General features: G+C 37.3%; 1 protein-coding gene across 1 annotated transcript in view; it reads right to left on the bottom strand.

Annotated features, from left to right (window-relative positions):
* The window catches only part of LRP1B (LDL receptor related protein 1B), a 500,403-nt gene that overhangs the window by 164,486 nt on the left and 312,244 nt on the right, over positions 1–23,673 (bottom strand). The window contains 1 exon segment of the mRNA XM_072419083.1: positions 1,145–1,337. Coding sequence (XP_072275184.1) covers positions 1,145–1,337 — 193 coding nt within the window.

Below are 23,673 nucleotides of genomic sequence, written 5' to 3' on the forward strand. Positions count from 1 at the left end.
AATTGTATTTCAATTCTTTCAGTCACAGGGAATCAACATGACAAGAAACTGGCACCTAGGGTTGCTTGGATACAAATGCAGTCTCTCTTGCAATACTCACTACTTCAAACTGACATCCACTGCAATATATCCTAAAGTGGAACTACACCAAAAAATAAAAAAAACACACTTACCTTTATTTTCGGAGATCCGTTGATGGTGCAAGACCTTTCCTCGATCGGGTCCCGCACTGTCCTGGAATACTCCTTGGCCCTGGCATGAAGGAAGCGCTAGGCACTGCCATCTTGCTACTCTTCATCTTCCTTCTTTTGGCTATGTCATCCGATCTCACATTGCACAGGTGCCAGATCGGGTGACGTAGCCTGCTGTAAAGCAAAAAAAAGAGAGCAGATCTCACTGTGCATGCGTGAGATTAGCATCTCTTTCTCCTTAGTTTAGGAAATTGCCCCTTCTGCACATGCCTTATGTCAGGAGCCTTATGTCAGGAGTGTTGCATTTACAAAAAATAAGATTTTTAGTTTATATAAAAGCATTGTCTACCCTTTTATGTAAAGTAAAAACTTTGAGTTTAGGTCCACATTAACCAATAGCTGCAGGTTGCAAATTCTAACCTCTTGAACTAGCTGTAAGTGAAAAAAAATTACACACTCTGGTAGGCTCCACATTGGTCAAAATAACTTGTCCTGTTTCCAGAAATACAACACACCATGATGTATTGATAACCAGTGCAGTGCTATGCACTGCGATAGTTCTTTGGGGTATCATTAAAAATTAATTATGCAATGCATGATATGTTCTAGCAGAGCATATATGAATGTGCCCTTAAAGAGTTGCTGAAGATAGGAAGTTTTGCCCTTAAAAAGAAAGGTAGAGGACAGGCTCCCTGCAGTTGATCTTTCCATTTCTGATATACTATGCCTTGTTCTGCACTGTGGATTTTGCTTCTGAGAAAAAGAGAGCAGTTCAAAGAAAAGTGAGCAGTGGATCCGTTCTTCTACATGGAGAGTGGAACAAGTTCAGCTGGGGTCCCTGCACCTGCTGACATTAATTTGACTTATTTGTCTTATAGTGCAACACTAGTACACCTGTGTGCACAGATTATTAACATATTATACTAATAACAAGAAACATTGTTTTCACTTACAGCTGTTGGTGTCATTGGCCACTGCAATTATCCCCATTGGCTGATGAGGGATGTCTGAACGAAGAACCTTGGTTTCCCCTCCGGTGTATTTGTTGGATCGGAGTATGGCTCTTCTTACCCAGTCTGACCAAAATATATAGTTATCATAGATTGCCATGCTTAGAAATGTTCCTGGTCCTGATCTGACAATAACCTGCACAAAGAATTTGCAATAAATTCAATAAAGAGAAAGAATGTTTTTTTTTGTGGCAACAAAAAGTTTTTATATACGTATTTTCAAATATTTCAGGTACAAATAGTAACAGAAAAAACACAAATTACTGTAATAGTATAGTCCCCGACCCTCATTCCCTCATGGGGTTCAATGAACTCCAAACTAAGTAGAGGTCCTCCAATAATCACATATAAAAAATTGGTTCCAAATGCCAAAAGACAAAGGAAAATTATAGTGTAGTATTCAAAGGGTAAACTGATCTCTATTTCCAATGCATTTCACCTTTTGGGCTTCATCAGGGGATAAAGAGAACCATACCATGGCTACACAGGTGTGTTAGTATGAAGTCTGGCTACCAATCTTCATGTTTGATGAAATGAAGGTAATCTAGTCTTACAGTACAGACTGATTCTAGCAATGTGAAGGAGTTTGCTTGAAAGGCATTAGAAATCCTTGTTCTTGCAGTCAGTGTCTGATAGAAAAAAGTTTCCTCTGTGTCGTAGGGAAAATAGAATCTACTGCACAAAGAACAGCTTAGTGCTATCTAACATTGCAAAAGCAAACCAAAAAGTAATATTTTAGTTTTGAAAACTTTTTGGGAAGTTGAATCACACGTTAGCTACTAGTATGGACCCGGATTTAAAAAGGATCTTTTAGGTCCTAGTAGATATCACCAACTGGAAAGTTAATTGTGAATAGCCCTCTACAAAATATAAATTTCATAGAGAATACTAGAGATCACATGACGCACTTCTTGTGTCATGAGTGCCATAGATGTATAGCTGCATTGCTTGATATTGTCTAAGACACTAACTGGTTGTTTTGCAAGATTTAGATTGGTATTTGTCACTACTGTCACTACTCAATGGCTTGATGTTCTCCTTGCTGAAGAGAAAGCTGTACCCAGGGACCTGAAATACAAGAATCTCCCTGCTTCCGCTATATTAATTCATGAAACTGTACCTTCTTCACCTCTTTCTGCATTAAGAACCTTACACAAGTTACATTTTTTTCATTATCTCCCAAAATACTATTGTATTTTGGCCAAAGTTTTCTTGAATCTCTTTTTCACAAAATTGCATGTAAATAAAAATGTTACATAATTTGTAATCTTTGAAATATCATATTTATCTTTAAAATAGCTAATATGCATGGGAATAGAAACACAATATATCCCCAACATTCCCATTCAGTTTGGTTCATCCCCATTCCTGTAATGCAACCAAAACAGGAATGGATGAGGATTGGTGGAAATTCTGTTTTAGTGCACCCTTCTACTGTCAATACCTGTGTATAAGATCAGGTTCTCTTTAAATATGTTTGGAAAGAAAGGTGAAGTACAAATGAACACAATTATCATGGAAAAGCCATTTAGGCTGTTTACATTAATTAACGCTCAAGGATTTGCTAACTAATTAATTTACCATGTGTAGAGGAAAAAAATCTTTGAAGTGCAGGCAATATTATTTGCCTTGTTTGTAAATTAGGAACTAGGGTATTGATTTTAGGAATTAATTATTAAGCTCTACAATCTCACCATACACCAGTTTACTCTCTTTTCTTTCGCTATGACATACAGGGAGCTTTTGACAAACCTATATGGAGCCATACAGAAAAATGTGGTGGTTGAACTTGATGGACCAATGTCTTCTTTCAACCTAACTATGAAAGTCTTTCAATTTTCTTTTCTGGGGGAAACTTTATACAGTGCATTTACTAGTCTAAAAAATAGAGGGGATTCATAAAAGAACATATTACAAACACAGAAACCTAAAAGAGTGATGGTGAAAAAAAACAAATCTGTCCCTTTTTTTGGTTTTTAGGGCATTTTTACCTTTGTGTTAAATATAGTATTTAGAGTGGCATGGTGGCTCAGAGGTTAGCACCCTGGCGTTTGCAGCTCCATGTCCCAGGTTTGAGTCGTGGCCCCTATCTGCATGGGGTTTGCAGGTTCTCCCTGTGTTTGCATGGGTTTACTCCAGGTACTCCTCCCACATTCCAAAAACAGATTATTTGACTTCTTTCCCCAAAATTGATCCTAGTCTGGGGTAATGTCATATGACTATGATAGGGACATTAGATTGTAATTGCCCCTTTGAGGAACAGTTAGTAATGTGACTATGGACTTTGTAAAGCACTGACTGGGGTTGAAGTACAAAAGAAATATATAGAAAAATAGGCTGTTCGCATGGCAAAGTGAATTATTCATTTTAAAGGAGTAATTGACTTGGTTTAGTAAATAGGATGAAACTCTGCTGACTTGCTAACAATTCAATCATGTACTAGGAAGAATTTGTTTGTTTTTTTGGTATTCTTTGCAGAGTGAGTTATCACCATATTCACTATTATTATTCTTAATATTCTTAAAACAGTATTTATATAGCAACAATATATTATGCAGCTCTGTACATTAAATAAGGGTTGCAAATGACAGACAGATACAGACAGTGTCTCTGGAGGGGAGGACCCTGCCCAGAGGACTTACAAGCTAAGAGATTCATAAACTGAAAATTGAATTCTCTGCAAGGTAAGTCAGTAGCTTAAACTCTTTTATTCAACCAATCCAACAACTTCTGTTGGTGGTCTGTTCAACTTTATTCACATCAACTACTCTTTCTTGAGTATAATACTGTGTGAAGTTAGCTTTGAACTTTCTATATGCTAGTTTGAGGTCAGGTGTCCAATGATCTTAATATTATTGGTCTATTCAGACAAAATGTTCTCGTCGTAAATTTTCCAGATCCATTTGTTTTCAAAGGCAGTGTTATATTCAGCTAATTCAAGTCCACTGCTTTATCAATAGACCTCCTAGTTTCCTATTGAAAATGTTGCCCTTTCTTTTTCTTTTTTGTGTGTTTCACCATTAGAGTGATCTTCTTTCGCTTCCTTTTCTGACAAAAACTGTTAAGCAATTTCTCCAAAACAGGCAAATATAAAATGGGCGAAAAAAAATATGAGCTTTTAACCATTCTTTTCTCTGTGAAAAACAGAAGTTTTGGCTGAGTCAGGTCAGATATAAGAAGAGAGAAAAATGAAAGGGCTCTGCTCAACTGAGTTTTATGGGACCTGCCAAAGGTGCTTGGCTCCACCAAGGCCTGTCTCAATACCAAGCTGCAGCACTGCACTTGCTCATTTTTCCAAGTCTTTAATAAACCTTTATTCATACTATATAATGTAAAAAAGTATCAGCTACCATTATTCTAATTGAAGCAAAAGAAAGGTACCGACTGATTGCTATAGGCAACAAACATCTATGGCATCAATGCACAAATCAGATCATTTAAAATGTTTCTACATAGCACAGTCTTCAACTTTTAAATGATGTTCTTCACTATTTACTTCTTACCCGAACACATAAAACCATGTTTTAACAAGCGCAGACTACTTTCAAAACACTTCTTGAATTCAAGTTTAGCATTTTTATTAAAGCGCATGTGATTGTTGAAGCAGAATGTCTTGAAATTACCGGAGGTCAAAAATCCAGATAACGCTTTTAGCATGTGAAAAGGAGTTTCTTTAACCAAATGAAATATGAAGCTGTCTAGTACTCATCTGAGGCACAACACATATTTTTTTTTACTAAAGTAACTGTGAAACTTTAATGCATAGCACGCTGCATAATAAGGGGGTCTTATTAGTATTCTTCAAAACACACTTAGGTTCATTTTTTGCAAACTTACATTTAGAGAAAAAAAGAAAGATGGATACTTTTCAGTTATGGAAAAAAAAGTATTCCATTAAATATAAATATCTGACTAAACAAGATTTAGATAGGTTCATGAAGGGGTGACTGATGGAAGAAAAATGAAGTACAAATGCATAAGAATAAATTACTTATGCATATGATGGTACTCATGTCAAGTGTTTGGTAAATAATGTTGTCCAACAGGAGTCAACAGATTGTTGCTGGGATTGTGATTCCTAACGCAAGCAGAACTAGGTAACCTGAAGCAGGGATTTAAAGTGCTTCAGGTTGGCAAGTTCTCTCTGGAGTTTGTGTTAAGAATCAAAATTCAAAACATTTGAAACCAGGCAGGGCAGGTGATGTCTCTTTTGCAAAAAAAACATATTCACCTGCCTGATGACTGTCCTCAACTGTCAAAAATCAATGAACTGTGCATGCACAGCTTAGGTTAGGAAGTCTGGTTACTTGGTGCATCCTGCTTCTTCTGTGCCTGCGGAGAGTGAATGAGCTCACATAGGCCTGCGTGGAAGTTACATTATCCCAACCTGCCTGATTGCTCTCTTTATCAAAATCACTGTAGAAAGCTGGTATACCCAGAGTATCTAGGCTTCCCGTTTGGTTGCCAGGACCAAATGAACTCCCTGTGCAGGAGTTACGTCATCCCAGCCAATCAAGATGGATGAAGATCGAAACAAGAAAGAGAAGAAGAAAGAAGATGGTGGTGACCATGACGAAAGGGTACAGATGAGTGAGAAAATGGTTTCATTTTTTTTAAGGGCAGCGCACACAAAGGATCCTGTTTTTCGGGTCCACCCTGAGCAGAGAAATTAATGACTTACATGATACACTCTTTCATTGCCCTGATGGAGGAGTTGTTGATCAATTATTAATACATTTAATCCATTAGGTGGTGCTGAGGCTGTATATATTTGTAATGGGTACAACTACTACTAGCTGTCAGTCTCAACTAATGATATAAACCTTATAACATTAGGCATGAATTATGATCCAGATCCTGGGTGATAAAACGTACCTGGAATGGAACTGGTCCAGGACTTGATCATTTGCCAACTAGTTGCAAATTATTTTCAAGAAATCCATTCCAAGTTTGTTGGAGCACCTAGGTTGACCTATGATAGTCTTTCTTCTCCAGACCCAGAGAACATTAAAAATCAGACTCATTTCATGAATGAATGCTAGTTTAAGCTGTGTTCATTGTAAATATATAAACTATATCAATATCAGCACCTAGTGGACTAAATGATACTGACAGCAAAATTTAAAAAATGGATTCCCATCATCATAGTAATTTATGTAAAAAAAACACATTTGTTTCACTTGGGGCATGCTTCTATAGGTACCATTAATCTCACAAGCAATTGTGGTGATACATCCATTTTCAGGGGCTTTGTAATTAACTTAAACATTTGACAGTTATAGACTTCAATGCAAATTGATCAAAATAGCATTATGAAATTTGTTCTATCAATCAGATGCAAAATTAATAAAATTAAATCAGCCTAATCTGAGGTGAATTTTGCTTGAAGAATCTCAATGCTTATCACTAATCGTTATTGGAAAGGCATATAGTTTACAACAGCGGTCCTTGTAAGAAAGAGGAAGGTGCAGCTGCACATACAGAGAAAGAAAAAGAAGCCCTGAAGTTTTTTTTTGGAGAATTGAACAGGAAATTGGCTATATGGCCAAGGTAGATTACAGTCAGTTTGGTGGTTATTGAGGGAGGTACTGTCTCTTACAGCCAACAGGCAATGGAAATGCTGTCCATTAATGACAATTAATCTGTACATGGAATTACCCTGTCTTAGTTTGTTTCAAATAGCAAACCCAAGCAAATTTGGCATAATTATTGTCAATCCCCTGCAGCCTCATTTTGTTCACGTTCTTTCTACAGGCACTCCCTCTACCATTGGTTGCAATTCATTGCTCTGGGCAGACTTTCTGACAGCAACAACGGTGAAACATGTCTACACAATGTGTATCAACATGGCAGCCCATAACCTCCACCATGACAAATAAAATGACAACCTGCGTCTACAGATCACTGCTGGATGTGCCATCAGGCTTCAAGTATGATGCTGCATATTTGTTGGAACTGTACAATGATCCAGACCTCCTGGAAGCAAATTTGTTGCACCGGTCAAAGGGCATTGTTTCCCTCTACTCTTTCCACCTGTCTCCTACACGATCAAGGTGAGTATTTGAGCTCACATAAATCTTCACTAACTTTGCATCTTCTTGTTGCAGCCCACAGTCTGATTCCTATATTTTGGAAATTTATGACGGTTCCCTCAATATGGAGTTGGCTTCACTAAAGATCTTGATATTTATTAGACAAAGGTGTCTAGAGCTATAGCTCTGAACGGGTTGATACATTTACATAAACTTGGGCATCATGGGTACTGTTTTACTATACAGATATTTTATGTAGTTGATCAGTACCAATGCTTGTGGCCTGTAATGGTGCTGAATATGTAAAATTTTTATGTTAGGTAGTCATGAAGAGTTTTTGCTGTACATTAGCGATTATTTTGTTTCATTCTTATGTATGGTTATTTTTACTTTTCTTCTCCCTTTACTTTTTTTTCCCTTCCTTTTTATTTACTCACCAAAGTTGTCCCCCAGTAACCCAGTAACACCAGAACAAGGACCTTTATCAAGGGATTACCAAGGTTCGATACAGATTTAAACAGACTGACAAGTTTTCAAGCCAATAGTATGTATATATCAGATTTTAGTGATTGGCTAGGTTCACATTAAGTTAAGTTTATTTAAATAACATTTTAGCCATTGGTAGTGATGCAAAACTCAAATGCAATTTGAGGATTTGTTTATCACTTGGTGAATTAATAAATTTATCTGTATCCTGATGGATATAGATCTTACTGACCCTAGCATCCAACGTTCAGCATGTCCTCCATAATTGCTGCGTGGCTGTACTTCTGAGATACATGATGTACAAGTTCTTCAACACTTTATTAAGTAAAACATAATGTTGCATGTCATTGCCTTCAGATAAGGTCAGGAAAACATAGTTTTTTTAATTTATTTAAATGGAATGTGGATTTAAGGATGATCAAACATTGGGTTATTTGTCAGTAAAAGTGCATGTACTAGTAAGCAGATCAGTTTTCTCCTTTTCTGATTCCAAGAAATGATAGAAATGTAATGATGACAAGTTCTTTGCAGCACAAGGTCAGCACAAAGCTTGTTAGTCATATTACTAAAAGTCTGTGTCCCACAGCAATGACTCATCTGTCAAGAACTAGTAGAGAACACGTCTATAAAAGATCTATGACATTTAGTTCACAGACAGATAGTAGGAAAAGGGAAGGAAAGAGAAGCAGCTAATAATGAAGCCAACAAAGCATTCTGCAAGGAAAGGTTATGGAGATGGGGAAGGGGGAGAAGGCTAATACTATCAATAGAAATTTAGACCTTGAGTTGAGTTGTCATGTTAAGAGAAAGGTAGGAATACACTGTATTTTAATATCAACAGATAAAAAATGTTTAGGACCCCTTTAGAGTTTATTTTCTTTAAAAGTAACCTTTTTACATTCACCTGTACCTTAATCCATGATAGGCACCAACATCTTCTTCCTTTTTCTCTCCCATGTTTAGATTTTCTGCCATCTTTAATAGCTGGGTTGTGTTGATGTAACTACCGTAATGATAATCGGGAAGTGATTTAGTCCTAGCAGCCGCAAAGAATGCCAGGATGTGCTGGGTAGCTATCAACGTATGTGCAGCTTAGAGATTTTGACAGGTGAAGGTAGCCATGAATATGTTTTATTGCAAAAGGGACTATGCCTGTCCATTTTTCAATGAAGCCATGCCTGGTCACAAAATTTCAATGTGGAACTTTAAATTTAAAGAGTTCCTCTTTAAATTGTGCTTTTTGTCTTGTAAGGGAGACTTGTTTTATTTTGTATATATCTAACCATGAGACACAACAGGAAGCAACTATGAGCCCAGTTTATTAAAGTTTCCCAAGACTGGAGAAGATAGACTGTCATGGAAGAATCTTGGTTATTCAGTACACCTAAAATTGATTTGATCAAGGTATGAAAATATTTGCCAAATAATAAGAAATTATTTTATTAAATCCATTCTAGGTTTGCTGAATCACCCAGGTTCTCCCATGATACTCTATCGGTTTAGACTTGGAGAGCTTTAATAATAAGGCCCTATATCTCTCCTAAGTGGGGGGAAATCCTGTCTTAGTCTGTCTGTCATTTGCAACCCCTATTTAATGTACAGTGCTGTGTGATATATTGGCGCCATATTAATAATTTTAGTGACAGAGTTCTTGCTGTAGAATTTCCGATTTGGCATTGGTCTTAGCTACTACAACAAGGCTTGAAAGCCTAGCATTGCATAGCAAAAACCTTTAAATACTACAAATGCAGAACAGCAAAAAAAAACACTGTGTGCTGGACTTTTGGACCCACAATGTGTAAATGTAATATAAAGAAATGAAATTTTTTTTCAGCCTACTCCAAATGATTTGCTTCCTTTAGGACCAAATTTTCATCTTGAGTGCTCCTTTTAGAAAACCAACTTAAACAGTGAAAAAATGTCCCCTCATAAACACCAGAAGCTTTACTGCGTTAAAATGCACACATAATTCAATATGCTGTAAATTACAGCTGAAGCTGTGGTCGATTCACAGGTTCTTGACGTTAGACAGGTATATATTTATCCCATGAAGATATATTTTGGTTTAATTTAAGTTAAGTCCTGAAGCTTCAGCATATTGTTGCCTGCCAGATGGCAGAACAAAAAGACAATATGACACAGCTCTAGAATGATATCTCTTAACACAATATTATGTATTTAGAAAATGTGTCAATCTGGCATTATATTACTATTACAGACACCTAGAACTAAATTCTTAATTTTTAATATATGTTCAAATAATTTCTAAAAAAAAACTTAACTCCAGGCAGATTTTCAAAAAAAAAAAATAGTTTATTCTAAATAATTAGGCACAAGAAGGCTAAGTTGGCTGCCACCATCTTCTGCAAGCTACATCAGAGAAGGGGGGAAATGGACAGCACAGTTCTGGGGATTACCAAACACCCCAGGACGTCACTTTGGTGAGAATCCTTTACTATTCTGAGGGTTTACTTGGCATACCAGATTTCCTCCAAGGGATTGCACTATAGGTCTACCAATTTAAGCTTGTTGCCCAGGATTGGTCTGATTAGTTAGGAAAGTATTCTATACATAATACAGGAATGCAATAATTGGTTCTGGATAGGCAGTATATTTCCCACATTATTGGCTTCCTGTCCTCATAGACAGGTCCAGGGTACTGAGAAAGGATCCTGGCAAGGAATGGATGCATATATGCTGGAAATGATTCCAGGGTCCTAGACTATACAAAAGGGAAGGTTGGTAGGGCCTTTCATTCTACCCTAGAACCTGCCTCAGAAGGAAGCATCAGTCAGACAGGACCTGGTGTTCTAGGGGTTAACAGTCAGGTGGGGTTTTATATTTTCCCAGGGAGTTCTGGGAGAGAGTTAATGAATGTGAAATTGAAGCAAAGATTCTGTAAGCACAGTGGGAAGCACTCGAGCAGCATAATCTACAATTCCCAAGATTGAGGGTACATTATGAGCGGCTTTTTGCCAGTTTGGGACTTTGTTTAGGTTTTGTGCCTGGAAGCTTGTGTTTTCTTACTAATCTGCTGAATAGGAGACAAAGTTTTTTTTTTCTTGAATGCAAAAAGCGTTGTTTGAGTTGAATAAAAGGCACTCTTTGGACTGTACGGCTGGGTACTATGTGCTACACTGATCCCGCTTCCCCCAAATATTACAATATTCACACAAAAGAAATAAACACAGGATTTTCAATTTCAGATTAGGACTTGTTTTGTTTAAGTACTAGGTCAAATTTACTTCTAACCAAGTTTAGCAAAGGATAATTCTGGAATCACTTGTGAAAAGCCATTCCATCTTCCAAAATAAGTGTGGAAACCACTGCCCTATTTGACACCCTCACAGTCTGTGTATTTATATATATATATGTATATATATATATTGCTGTCTGTTCGTATTATCCACAGTCTAAAATTGAATGTTCTTGCAAATATGTAGCTTGTGAATGTGAGTTTGCCAGCATAACACAAATAAAGAATGTATAATATGTTTGCACTGTTTTCAGGCTGACCCAGGAGACTGCAGTGATTTTACTTTATATTCAGTAGAACAAGCCACGATTCCCCAGATATGTTAAATCGCAGATCTACCTGAAGCTAAGAACAGATGTAACTGGGTTATTGAACCAAATATCAAATATATCAGAATAAACAAGCTTTTACTGGAACAGAACAGTTCTAAGAAACTTCACACCAGTAAAATGTTTCAATAATCCAGCTTATCCATATAGGAGATATACAGTTTATAAACAGAGGAAAAGTGCAAAACACAAGGGGTACGGGAAAATGCATTCAGCAATCAACATCTATTATCTTCATTTTTTTGGGGCTGCTCACATTTTTTCTAGAACTCCTGTCATCATGTAAAGGATTAAGCAAACTTACTGTTGTGTCACCTACACATGTCAACTACAGGTCTTATCACATTTTAAATTCTGATTTAAACAACAGGAGAACTTTATTGGGAATCTGCATAAGGAGCCTAAAGTCCTCAAGGACCCAAAAGGTTCCTACAGATGTTGGAGAATATTACCATTATTCAGTCAAGGTCTATTTATGTATCTCATTCCTAAAATAGCCCAGGTTTAGATGAATTAACCTGTCAGTTGCTATTGTTGTATTTTTTTCAGAGACACAGGCATTCACGTTTATTGGATTTAAACTTGCCATTTTGTATGACAATCATTCTGCAGTCAGATCATAGTTATATGGCCTTCATATAAAGCACTGAAGAAATGGCTACCTAAAGCTGAAATAAACCCGACATACTTACCTATCCCTGTCCCTTTAAAGTGGAACTAAACTTAAAACAAAAAAAGTCACTCACCTTTACTTTCCTTAGTTGGGTCACACGCCATCCTGGAATCCTACTTTATATCGAGCAACCAGAAGCCTCCTGCGATGCATGACATGGGTATCCTGGGAGGCTCTGCGTTCCCATTCTATTTTTACCAACGATAATTTTTACTTTACATAAAAAAAGGATTTTCTACCCTTTAATGTAAAGTAAACATTTTGGTGATATGTCCTCTTTAAGGACCCACCCTAGTTGTATGACATACACCCTTAAAAATGCCAATGAAATATTTTAGCCATACATTTCTTTTTAATCTTTCTCTGACCAAAATTACCAGCAAATTTATTATGATAAAACAGCAGTCAGAATTTGCCCTCTATCAGAGCAGTGGCTGCTGGAACAGGTGTAGGTACGGAACATGGACTGTTAGAGATGTGAATAAAATACCTCTGCTATTACAGTGAATCTCCATTTGATTTGCCCTAACTGCAAGAGTAGAGGGTCTTAAAAAAACCTTTGGGGAACCTCAGCCCTACTTAGCACCTTTGAAATGAATCAAATCTTTCTTTCTTTAATGTGCATGGTTTTGAACAGGATGTTCAACAAGCTCAAAAAGATGCTTAGTTGTCCATTACCATCTGGCCATATCGTGTATTGTTTCATTATTGGATAAGAACAATGGGTAAATTAATTTTACAAAAGACCTGAGCTTGATATATTACCCTTGTCCAACTCACTCTCAAAAAGTAAGGGAAAATAGGAACTGCAAATGTGATGTTCTCCAACATTTGTCCCTTTTCATCTCTACACTAGGTACATTTAATCCCAAACTTCGGGTCTATTTTGTGTTGGTATTATGGGGATGTTTTTTTTCTAAACTCTTTACTTACTTTTTTCTTTATAAAAAGATTTAAGCCTAGATACAATTCTACAACTTTTCTACATAGGCTGCAAGTACTTTAACAGTAATGCTAGCATTATTATGTAGACCCTTGAGTCCTTTTATTCTCACTTTCAAGTACCTATAATGTGTTTAAATAGAAGTGCCCACTGGAGAGAAATAAGCACAGTACAATGGAATAGGCTGAGACTTAACCCAGTTGCTGAATGAAGTGTGTGAAATTAGAAATACCAGCATTCTTTATCCATGCCAAGCTTCTAATAGGACCAACATTTTTAACATCATTGTATTTTTACAGGTGATTGGACTGTGACTGGTGAGTAATAGAGTAAATGCAAAAATCAATCTGGCTGACAAGCCTAAATGCATCTGACCATACATACTTTTCGGAGACACAAACATCTTCCTACAAGGCAAATTTGACTGTCTCTAAAGTTTTCTAAAAAATATAATGACATAGCTTTTCGAAAGTTTTTTTTTTTTCTTTAATATAGGTACCTCTGATGGTACCTCTGATTAAACAACTAATAAACATCCTGGGTGTGATATATTTTGAAACAAGGGACAGCACAGAATCCAACATCACAATCCAGGCAGTAGAACCGGGTTTCCTTCCCTATTTTTCTTCCGGTGTCATCATGCTTAGCGCAACACACCACGCACATCCTCGTTGGCGCTTCTTTTCTTGCACTTGGTGGTATGTGGTGGTATGCAGTCAGGCATTCTGGGTTCACCACCGTGGTAGCACGGCGTCCAACTCTATTTGTTTCTGCTCTTTGATGTTTTAGACATATGGCCTCACAAATTTGTCAGATAAAATCATGGTGAAGTACAGGCCTGTCATTCTTTGCTTTGAAAAGAATGAAAGCATTCCAAAGACATTGTTCCACAAGATGCCTAAACATTTTTTTATAGTTTTTTCTCTGTTGTTTTCTAACAGCAGGATAAAAAGTCATCGCCTGGTCAGCTCTATCAACACCCCCCATGGTACTGTTGTAGTCCAGAACAACTTGTGGTTTCACAATGTATTTCCCTCCTCTTGTTCTAGCCATAGCAGTGGCGGCGTTATGTACAGTGCTCAAAAGGCACACATCTTTCTTGTCATGCCATCGCAGGGCCATCATTTTTCCTTTTTGCCAGGCAACTATTTCTCTAGTTTTCAGCTTTTGTTTGCTAAACATGGGTGGCATTTCTCGACGATTAGCTATAACGGTCCCAAAGGCATCAGTTTTATGCTTTATCAGGAACTCAAATAATTCAGGGGAGCTGTAAAAATTATCGGTGGTAACACAATACCCTTGATTCAGCAATGGTTTTATTAGTGAAAGCACAGATGATGTCGCCACTCCATAGCTGCTGAATCTGGGGCTAAATTTTGTGCCTCTCCCAGTGTAAATGAGGGTGTTCCATATGTACCCTGTTGCTGATTCACACAGCATGAAGGACTTGACTCCAAATCTGGCCCTTTTAGAGGCAATAAATTGGATCTAGCTAAGCCTCCCCTTGTAGGCCATTAGACTTTCGTCTATGCTTACTTCTCTTTGGGGGACATAGCTGTCTCTGAAGTTCTCCAACAATATCTGATACAACTCCCAGATTTTTTTCAGCTTGGGCGCAGGATGTGTGGTCTCATCCAATGTTTCATTATTTGAAAAATGTAGAAACATCAATATTAGGCAAAAACGGTACTCAGACATGACTGTTCCAAAAAAAAGGGGTAGCAATCAGCCTATTAGTGGACCATTACCACTTCTGCAAAATAATTAGGCCCAGAAACAGCCAAATGTCCTTTTCAGTGACAGGTTCCCATTTTCTGGTCCTGCAAAATCTGCTGGATGTGGAAGTTAACTGTTGCTTGGCGTACCTGTTGGTTTCCTTAACAATTTTTTGTATGGCTTTGTCATTCAGAAATAGCTCCAGGTATGCAGGGGGTTGTGCTCCACCTCTACTTTCAGACCAGGCTCCCCAGTGAATGGGAATCTTGGGGGCACCGGCTGAGGCTGACTGATATTATTAGAGCACCAGATGCGGATGTCACTAACCCCAGTGTCCAAATCGCTGTCACTTTCTGTGTCCGATGACAGGTTTCCAGGGTAATCACTGTCACTTGACTCTACTTGCGATTCCAAGTCGCTCTCGCTGTCTGCAAGTTGTTTATATGCAGCTTGACTTGAGCATGAAGATGCGATCGCTGAAGCATAACAGAGGAGGACGCCGTCGGATAAGGTAAGACATTTATTTATCGCTGCTTTATCTACCCCGAGTGTGACTCGGGGTTACCACTTTTAGCAAGTTTTTTCTACCCCGAGTCACACTCGGGGTTCCGCTAGGGAGGTAATGAAGACTTTCAAAACTTGAAGATGTAAAGAGACAAAGTTCTTATATATATTGTAGTTAGCATCTTAAACTAAACCATCCCCATATAAGAAATCTGTGAATGCTTACCTTCCATGCTGCCCAGGTTGAATAACTCTGCTCTATTTCTAACTGATCATTTGAAGATCTTCTTAATCTTGTGAAGTCTGATTAAAAACTGCTACAGTGACAATTTCCTGAGTCCCCCACAACTTTCATTAGTTTCTCCTTCAAACCTCAACCCAAAAAAGGATAATGCAGTGACATGGAAGATAACAGGAAGAACTTGAAAGAGCTGTGGGACACTTCTTTTACGAATAAGTTTAATATATTCATTATAATATTTGGGTCATTTTAAATATAAATCAGCACTATTTGAACTTGGTTCATTATTGTGTTGGCCAACACCATATTCAAACTTATGTTTATTATCCTTGAAGAAAAGTTTCCATTAAGGAGGAACTCTTATCTGAAAAAAAATACAAAATCCACACTTACCTTTCCATGGAGTCCAGTAATCTCTTGTATTCTTCCCCTTACCACCTCTTCTGTCCCATGTAACCATCTTCAATACTGCATGAGGTTGCTCCCTCTATTATTGTACTACCCTTTTTATTCCAAGCATGGGCACTGAGCTTCAGTGCAGCGGTGATCCATTGCCTCATTGCTTGAGGTTGACTTGGCGTTCCATTCAATGTGACTAAAGAAAATTAACAAACTGAATAAAGAGCAGGAGGCTTCTTAACTTAACTATCCCAAAATGAACCATTATGTTCTACTCCCTAATTTCTGCAGCACTAGAACTGAAAAGGCAACGTAAAAGGTGCACTTGACCTTAAAAAGTGAAGATTTGCTTTGTAATAAGGAATCTCTAAAAGTGTAAACCATTCCTAATATGTAACTTAAAACAAATGTACCTTTAGTCCAGAATTCCTCCTGGAAAGTTTTAGTATACCTCCTGCCCTGAGAGTGTGTCTAAACTATAATCTAAATCTAAAAAATCCAAAGCCTTATAGCAGTATATCTGTACTGTAAAAGGCATTGCTGTCTCTGACTGCTTGTCTCAGATTTGAAATGAGCTTTGGTAATATCCTGACTGTACTGTTCTCTATCTTGATGATGTGCAGTCATGAAAAACTCCGTCTTCACCAAAATGGCAATTTCAGCATAGAAACAAGGCATTAAAAGTGAGTACTGGCAGAAAGAATAGCTACAAGGAGACCACCGGCAGTACTTTTGACTAGTCTCATGCTCTCTGCGTGGCTTTTTTAAGCTAGTTTCAGTGATTATTTATTTTTATTTTTTTTACGGGTGTTTACCAGTGATGTGTCATTTACAATAGTATGCTGTTGGTGTCAGTATGGACAAATTGTTAAGAATCTTTCTAAATGTTTTTAGTGCCAGATGCCTTTGCCAAAAAAATTGGGAACCAATATCCCGGTAAGATAATATATCATGCTGTAGCTCATTTTATGCTATTTGGTTTTCTGAATGGGGGCTAAAGAAAAATGTCCTAAAAACTTGCCCTGTGTATGACCAGTTGAGGGTAAATAAATTATTCCATCAGCAATAATCACAGACAGTATTAGTTACCGGAATCTGAATATGTACAAGATACTGCAAACAGTTAAACATGAGCTTTGAATGTTAAATACCAAAAACACTTAACTTTTCTTAGGCATGAAATGGATACTGGCAAAAAACAGACAAAAGAAAGAAAAAAAAAGGAACGCAAACTCTAATGATATACCTTTGCTGTTAAATATGAAATAAAATATTAAGTTGCACTCGTAAGACAATTTTATACTTTGCCATAAAGTTAGAAATTCTTGGGCAATTATTGCGTTTTAATCAATACGAGTTGGATTATGACTTTGTGGTGCTGTGTTTTACTGTAACGGCAGTCATCTATAAAAGAAGGCTGTAAAGGAAATGGGCCTGAATTTGATGAAAACATTAAACACATGAATAGTCTTGTTAAAGTACAATATTTGCAGATAATATGGATGGGATAGAAAATCCTAATGCTTTTGTCCTGCTTTTAAATTGGTACTCTAAGATATAAGACAATATACGGCATGACAGGCCAAGGATTTTACATTATCATTTTGCTCCTTAAAAGTTCCCTTTAGGGCTTTGACTACACATTGTAGTCGTATAAACCAGATCATGATCTCTGCAATACTGCCACTAACTCATACGCTACATGGCCCAAAGTCTGTGACACCCCTCTAACGTGAGTTTAGGTAAAGGTACTGTGCAGAAAGGCCCATTACACAAATCCAGCACCACAAAACCATGGTTTGATGACAAAGCCTTAAGGATAATCTACTGAACATCTTTTGGAATAATTAGAATCCTAGTTGTGAGTCAGTACCTCTCTTGCAGAAGTAGGGGACCACATGGTAGCTGGTGGTTACCCTTCTGTGTAAAATCTGACGTTTTAGCATGCAGCAGGTGCTACTGTTTAATAAAAGAACTTTATATTTTGTTTCTAAGTCCTAAGGGCAGCATGGATGGCTCAGTGGCTAGCACTCTTGCCTTTGCAGCGCTAAGTCCCAGGTTCAAATTTTGGTCAGGACTTCATCTGCAAGGAGTTTGTATGTTCTCCCTATGTTTTCATGAGATTCCTCTCATATCCCAAAAACATGCAACCCCTCAAAATAAAAAAAGTTGTTCTTAGACTGTGTTAATGAGATATGATTGTGGCAGGGACATTAGATTGTGAGCCCCTTTGAAGGATGGTTCAGGCTCATCATGGTTGGGTTTCACCCATCACCCATTACCCATTACCATAATTCCTAACTACAGATGGTAGAAATGTTGCGTTCCAGCAGGCGTTGGTGTCAGGTGTTGACAGTCCAAAGAGGATCAGCATAAAATATTGAATAAATAAAGAAGACTTAATATTATCAACTGGTAATTCTATAGTGCCAATAGTTTATGCATCACTTTACAAAGACCATAGTCAAACATGATGGGCCTTAATGTACACAAACTATTTTGCAAACTCATACTGGTAAAGGTTTCCATTTAGTTAGTAACCAGCAGAAGTGAAGTGGGCAGATTTTTGCACTGGCTGGTTATTGTTAGGAGTGGTACCACTATTTACATGAGCAACTTGTAGCCGGGGGGTAGTACTAGCGTACATGGTGGCCAGTGTTCCCAATGCCTAATAGTTATTAGGGCCTGTACTACTCCTGACAACCTCCAACTGTCCAGGAGCTGGTTGCTATCATGGAAACCCAGATATACTTTGTCAAACTTGGCAAGTGACAAACATCTCATTTGGTTGTGAATCCAAACTGCAGCAAACTCAGATGTTATACCAACTGGGAAATGGGTAGGGATCAACAGTTTGGACCTGTGGCAGTGAAAGCAGTAAATGCTTTTCATGTGACCTAGAGTAATTAGAGTGAAAGCTATGATTTGCAGAGATCAAACTACCTTTTATTACCAGCTATTGATTTATTTTAAACATTATATTTTAAAATCAGAACCTGTAGTTCCAATGACCAAGAGAACAAACCCGTCAGTATGTGCATTTTCATGAGCCCAAGACTATTTAAGCCTCAAAGTCCACTAATTACCCCACAAATCTTTATAAACTGGAGATTCTTGAAACACATTCCAGGGTGAAGTTTCTAAAAATTTCTAATCCCGTTTGTAGATACCCCCAGTCAAATCCTCCATTAATCTAATTCAATTTACTTTACATCTACATCCCTACAGAAGTGGCCGACGATTGTTTCCACATACTAGGAATTCAGGCCTTTGCCGCATTTAACAGATGTTTAACTACCGATTTATTATAAACTTTCTGTGGCCAGTCATTCAGATGAAGCAGGAAAAACCCAGGACCATTAGGTATTGCCCTCACAGACATATCTTGACAAATTTTCCTTACTCCTTGCCAAAAGTCTTTGAGCTTCCAATTCCCAAAAATATGTAACATCATGCCCCTCTCAGTACCACACCTCCTGCACATATCAGAAACAGAAGGAAAAATTGTATGTAGTCTATCCGGCGTCTTGTACTATCGAGTAAGGATTTTTTATCCCGTTTCTTGAGCTCCACTGAGCTTTTGTGGCAAAACCACAATATGTGATCCTTCTGAGCCTGGGACAGGTTGATTTCCAACTCACGCTCCCAGACTCGAAGGTATGAGGTGTAAAATCTTCTGGCAGCGCATTCAACGTTACCAGCTATTGTTTTTGACGGCTAGATCCAATATTAACATTTTCTTCACAATAATTTTCTTTCTTCCCTTGCTCTTAATACAACTTTACATTTCTAATAAGTGGGTTGCGGTTTATTGTAAGGCTTTCATACCATATAATAAACAAGAACGCATTTATAACCAATGGGATAAACACTCGAAAGCTCATCTTCACCGAAGGAAGGGCAAAACACTTAACAGCCCAACTTCATCAAGAAGCACATTAACTAAATAGTGCACTAAAATGCTCAATGCAGTTACAGGAGTACTACAGGGTGAACAAACACTCAGGATCCGCGATGATTAGAGCACAGAGTGAATGTGCATTTTTCAGAACAGGCTTATTTTTCTTCTTTTTAATAGACTTTTGCAGTTATGAGAAGGTACAGCATGAGGTGTGAAAACACATCACACTTACATGCATTACACATAAGCAAACAATCAAAAGGCAGAATGTCAAAATCCATTACGAAAATTCCTTTAGAGCTGGTTTCAGCCATGGGTTTTGTAGTCGGCAAGACAGCTATTCACAAATTTCCATGTCATTACAAAGAGACTTGCAGGACATTGTATTCTGAAGCCTACGACTTGGCACACACAACTTTCTGCTGGGAGAAATGCCAAAAACTCAGTTATAGGCTGGTATGGGGAGGAGACGTACAGAAGAATACCACTTTTCTGGGTAAAATTTACAAATTTAAAGTTTTTACGTAAAAAAAAAAACTTTATAAAAGTTATTGCCTACCATAAATATGATAGAACAGTGTTTCTCAATCAGGGTTCCTCCAGAGGGTGCTAGGGTCTCCTTGAGCAATGACAAGTTTGTGCCTCCTAGGCCAGTTTATTGGACACCAATAATCTGTGTGGTTATCTGTAAGGGTGACATTCTTCCCAATGGTCAGGTAGGGGCATTCTTCCTACTGACCACTACATTAATATACTGTGTGCTGGGGATATAGTTAATATAGCAGGGGCTCCCTGAAGATCTAAACAATTTTTCCAGGGTTCCTGGAAGAGTGTCCTTCAAGTCAAAAAATTCTGTGTTAGAGTATATGTATAGAAGATACTGGCTACAAGACTCTACATAAGGTGTCTCATCTTACTGATATATCTCCATTTTTTATTTTTACCACTTTAACACCCCCTAAACCTTATGTTAATATTTCTTATCACGGGGCATTGTTCCACAACTTATATTTTGCATGCCTGCTACCTCTGTGTCATTGACAGCTGTGGACCTTCTTAACAACTGGAAAAAATTTAAAATGACTCTCAATCATTAATCTTACTACACAGTATTTATATAGCGCCAGCATTATAGCACTGTACTGCAGCACTGTAAAAAGTCCATAGTCATGTGACTAGCTGTCCCACAAAGGAGCTCAAAATTTATTGGCTAAGATTAACTTTGGAGGGAAGCCAATTAACCTCACTGCATGTTTTTGGAATATGGGAGTAAACCGGAGTACCTGGAGGAAACCCACACAGACACGGGGAAAACCCGAAAACTCCATGCAGATAGTGTCCTGACTGAGATTTGAACCTGGGACCTAGCGCTGCAAAAGCGCTAACCTCTATTTAATGTACAACACTGCATAATATGTTAGTGCTATATTAATACTGTATCATAATATTAATAATAATAAAGAGTAACAGCTAAAGGATCTTTGTCAAGGGGTATTGGGCTTGTATTGATAGCATCAGTTTGGAATGCTTCACAAATCATTAAAAATCATTGACATGTGAATTGGATTTGACATCATTCTGACCTGCATTTGACCTGCTTCATTCTAGTTTTGAATTCCTATAGATATGCATGTGAATACAAAACTTGTTTTAAGTGAATAAAAGCACAGCCCCAGAAAAAAATAACACACCAATGACAATAAATGTTATGAAGAAATTAATTCTCGGCTTGTCTATATTTTCCAATGAAACCAACAGACAAGGAGTAAAAGTACAAGGCTATCTAATGGCAGATTCTGAAAATCAGTGAAGAAGCAAGCAATATTATCACAACATAAATTTCAGTAACTCAATGTAATATCTGTTTTTTTCTCTAAACCCCTAAGCTCATAATCACCAAAACATTGCTGATGCTCAAAAAAGCACTAGTTAATAAGAGAAGTGATCTGTTACAATAACAGCCTATGGGAACATACAGAACAATAGCTCAGAATAATGGCAGTTTACTATGTGCTTTAGTTATAATATTGAGGAGGGTCAAGAAGCTGTCACTATATTCAGAAAACACATGTAATAAACCTTGAGCACTGAACCAACCTTGCAATCCTATTAAGTGAAACTTACCCAAGGCTACCAAAAATTGTTGCAGTCATGAGGTCTGAATGAGCTTCAAAATGACTCATTATCGAGCCAGGGCATCAGGGGAGTAAGACCAGAGGAATTATAGGAAGCAAGTTCAATGGCTTTCATAGCAATAGAGGGGTGAACTGTCAAAGCAAATTCAAACAAATGTGCAGCCTACTAATGTAAGGTGCAAAGGGGTTTTACATATAACATGCTACAAATTGCTGGAAATATTTCAAAGTGAGCTCAAAGCAGATTCAAAAGAGATGATTGAACTTTGTGTATAAAAGTGCTAAGATACGTTCTACTATGTGCACAGATTTGTAAACCCAAAAATTGTGTTACAGACAAATATCTGTAACAACATATCGTTAGCCAGACCTTTTCAACTTCTTAGCTATTTATTTATTATAAATATTAATATTATTATCCATTTTATAAATTGGGGTCAATTTCACCTTAATTAAACATCTACAATATTTCCTGTCCTAATATGGAGTCACTGATGCTGTCGATGAAAATCATTTTGTAAGACCATGTACAGTATTGTTTAAAGCCAACCTATCATCCCAATTTCAACAATTTATAAAAGGGTGGCGATCTATTTTACATAATGGAAAAAACAATATTTTTTACAATTTTTTATAATTGTAAAAAATATTTTTTTTAAATATGTTTTACAATTTACTCCTTCTTTGGGGTGTACAGGTTCACTCGAAAGGAGGAAACGTGAAGATAATCCCTAATAGGCCATTGGGGAGTGAAGGTTGGACTCACTAGTGGTGTCTTCATCTTTATTTCATTCATTTATATGGAGAATAATCTGGTGTTCCGTAAGGACATGTTTTACTAATTTTTACTGATTTGTAATTTGTATTCAGTTCATTGCTGTACAAAGCAAACAATAATTTCAGTATATAATAAAGAAAGATTATGGATTCATACAATAGGGCAGGGCAAAGAGTGAGCTCAGTAACCCACATCAATCAATACTAATAGGAAGCATAAGTGTGTCAAAGCAAACATGAACCCGATCACTAAAACCTCATATAAAGAGGGCCTCATGTTTAGACGATGTGCCCCCCCCCGAAAAAAAGAGAAGTAGAACAATTCCTGGATTGTCCAGGTTCTCCCAGGATAGTCTATCTTTAATCAATCATACCTGAAGTGTATACAGAAAAGCTGCACCAGGTTAGCAGCCTTGAGAAGCAGAAAAGGATAAGAATGAGGCAAATAATTGAAGAAAATGTGAACAATTGTTTACACAGTTCTTTATCAAACTCAGTGTCAGTCAATGACAGTCAATGTTAGGGTTTACATCTACATTAAACTAATACAATTTTAATATATACTAGAGCTACACGTGTCAACCTATTTTTTCACCTGATTCATAACTAAGCTATGTTCATCGTTGTCAGAACTAGCAGAATTAAACCATTTTGACATCAGATGCTTTGACTTTGGCATGACTGCAGCTCAAGGTAAAGGAAACAGAAGTGAGATAAAAAAAATACATTTCATTTGCCGTTAGCACTTGTAATCTAGCCCCCAGTCATGCTTATACAATAATATAGTAATAGGAATGCTGGATATGAAATGAGATTCAATAATAGATTGGCCTCGGGAATCTCAGAAACCTTGTGTTGGGAAAAAGAAAATTGAGTTTTTATTACAAGATCTGAGGAAGAATTAAAAAGATCACTAACCTTGTTTAAAACTAGCAAATAAAGATCAGTAATAATGATATTTTAGTGTGTGATGTTAAAATCAATCAGTTAAATGAAATGTTGGCTTTATATACTGTACACTATAAGGCCAAAGGTTTCTGGACATCTGACCATCACCTCTAATTGCACTTTGCGAACATC

Source organism: Pyxicephalus adspersus, chromosome 7, assembly GCF_032062135.1.
Source record: "Pyxicephalus adspersus chromosome 7, UCB_Pads_2.0, whole genome shotgun sequence".
In the NCBI taxonomy this organism is placed as follows: Eukaryota; Metazoa; Chordata; class Amphibia; order Anura; family Pyxicephalidae; genus Pyxicephalus; species Pyxicephalus adspersus.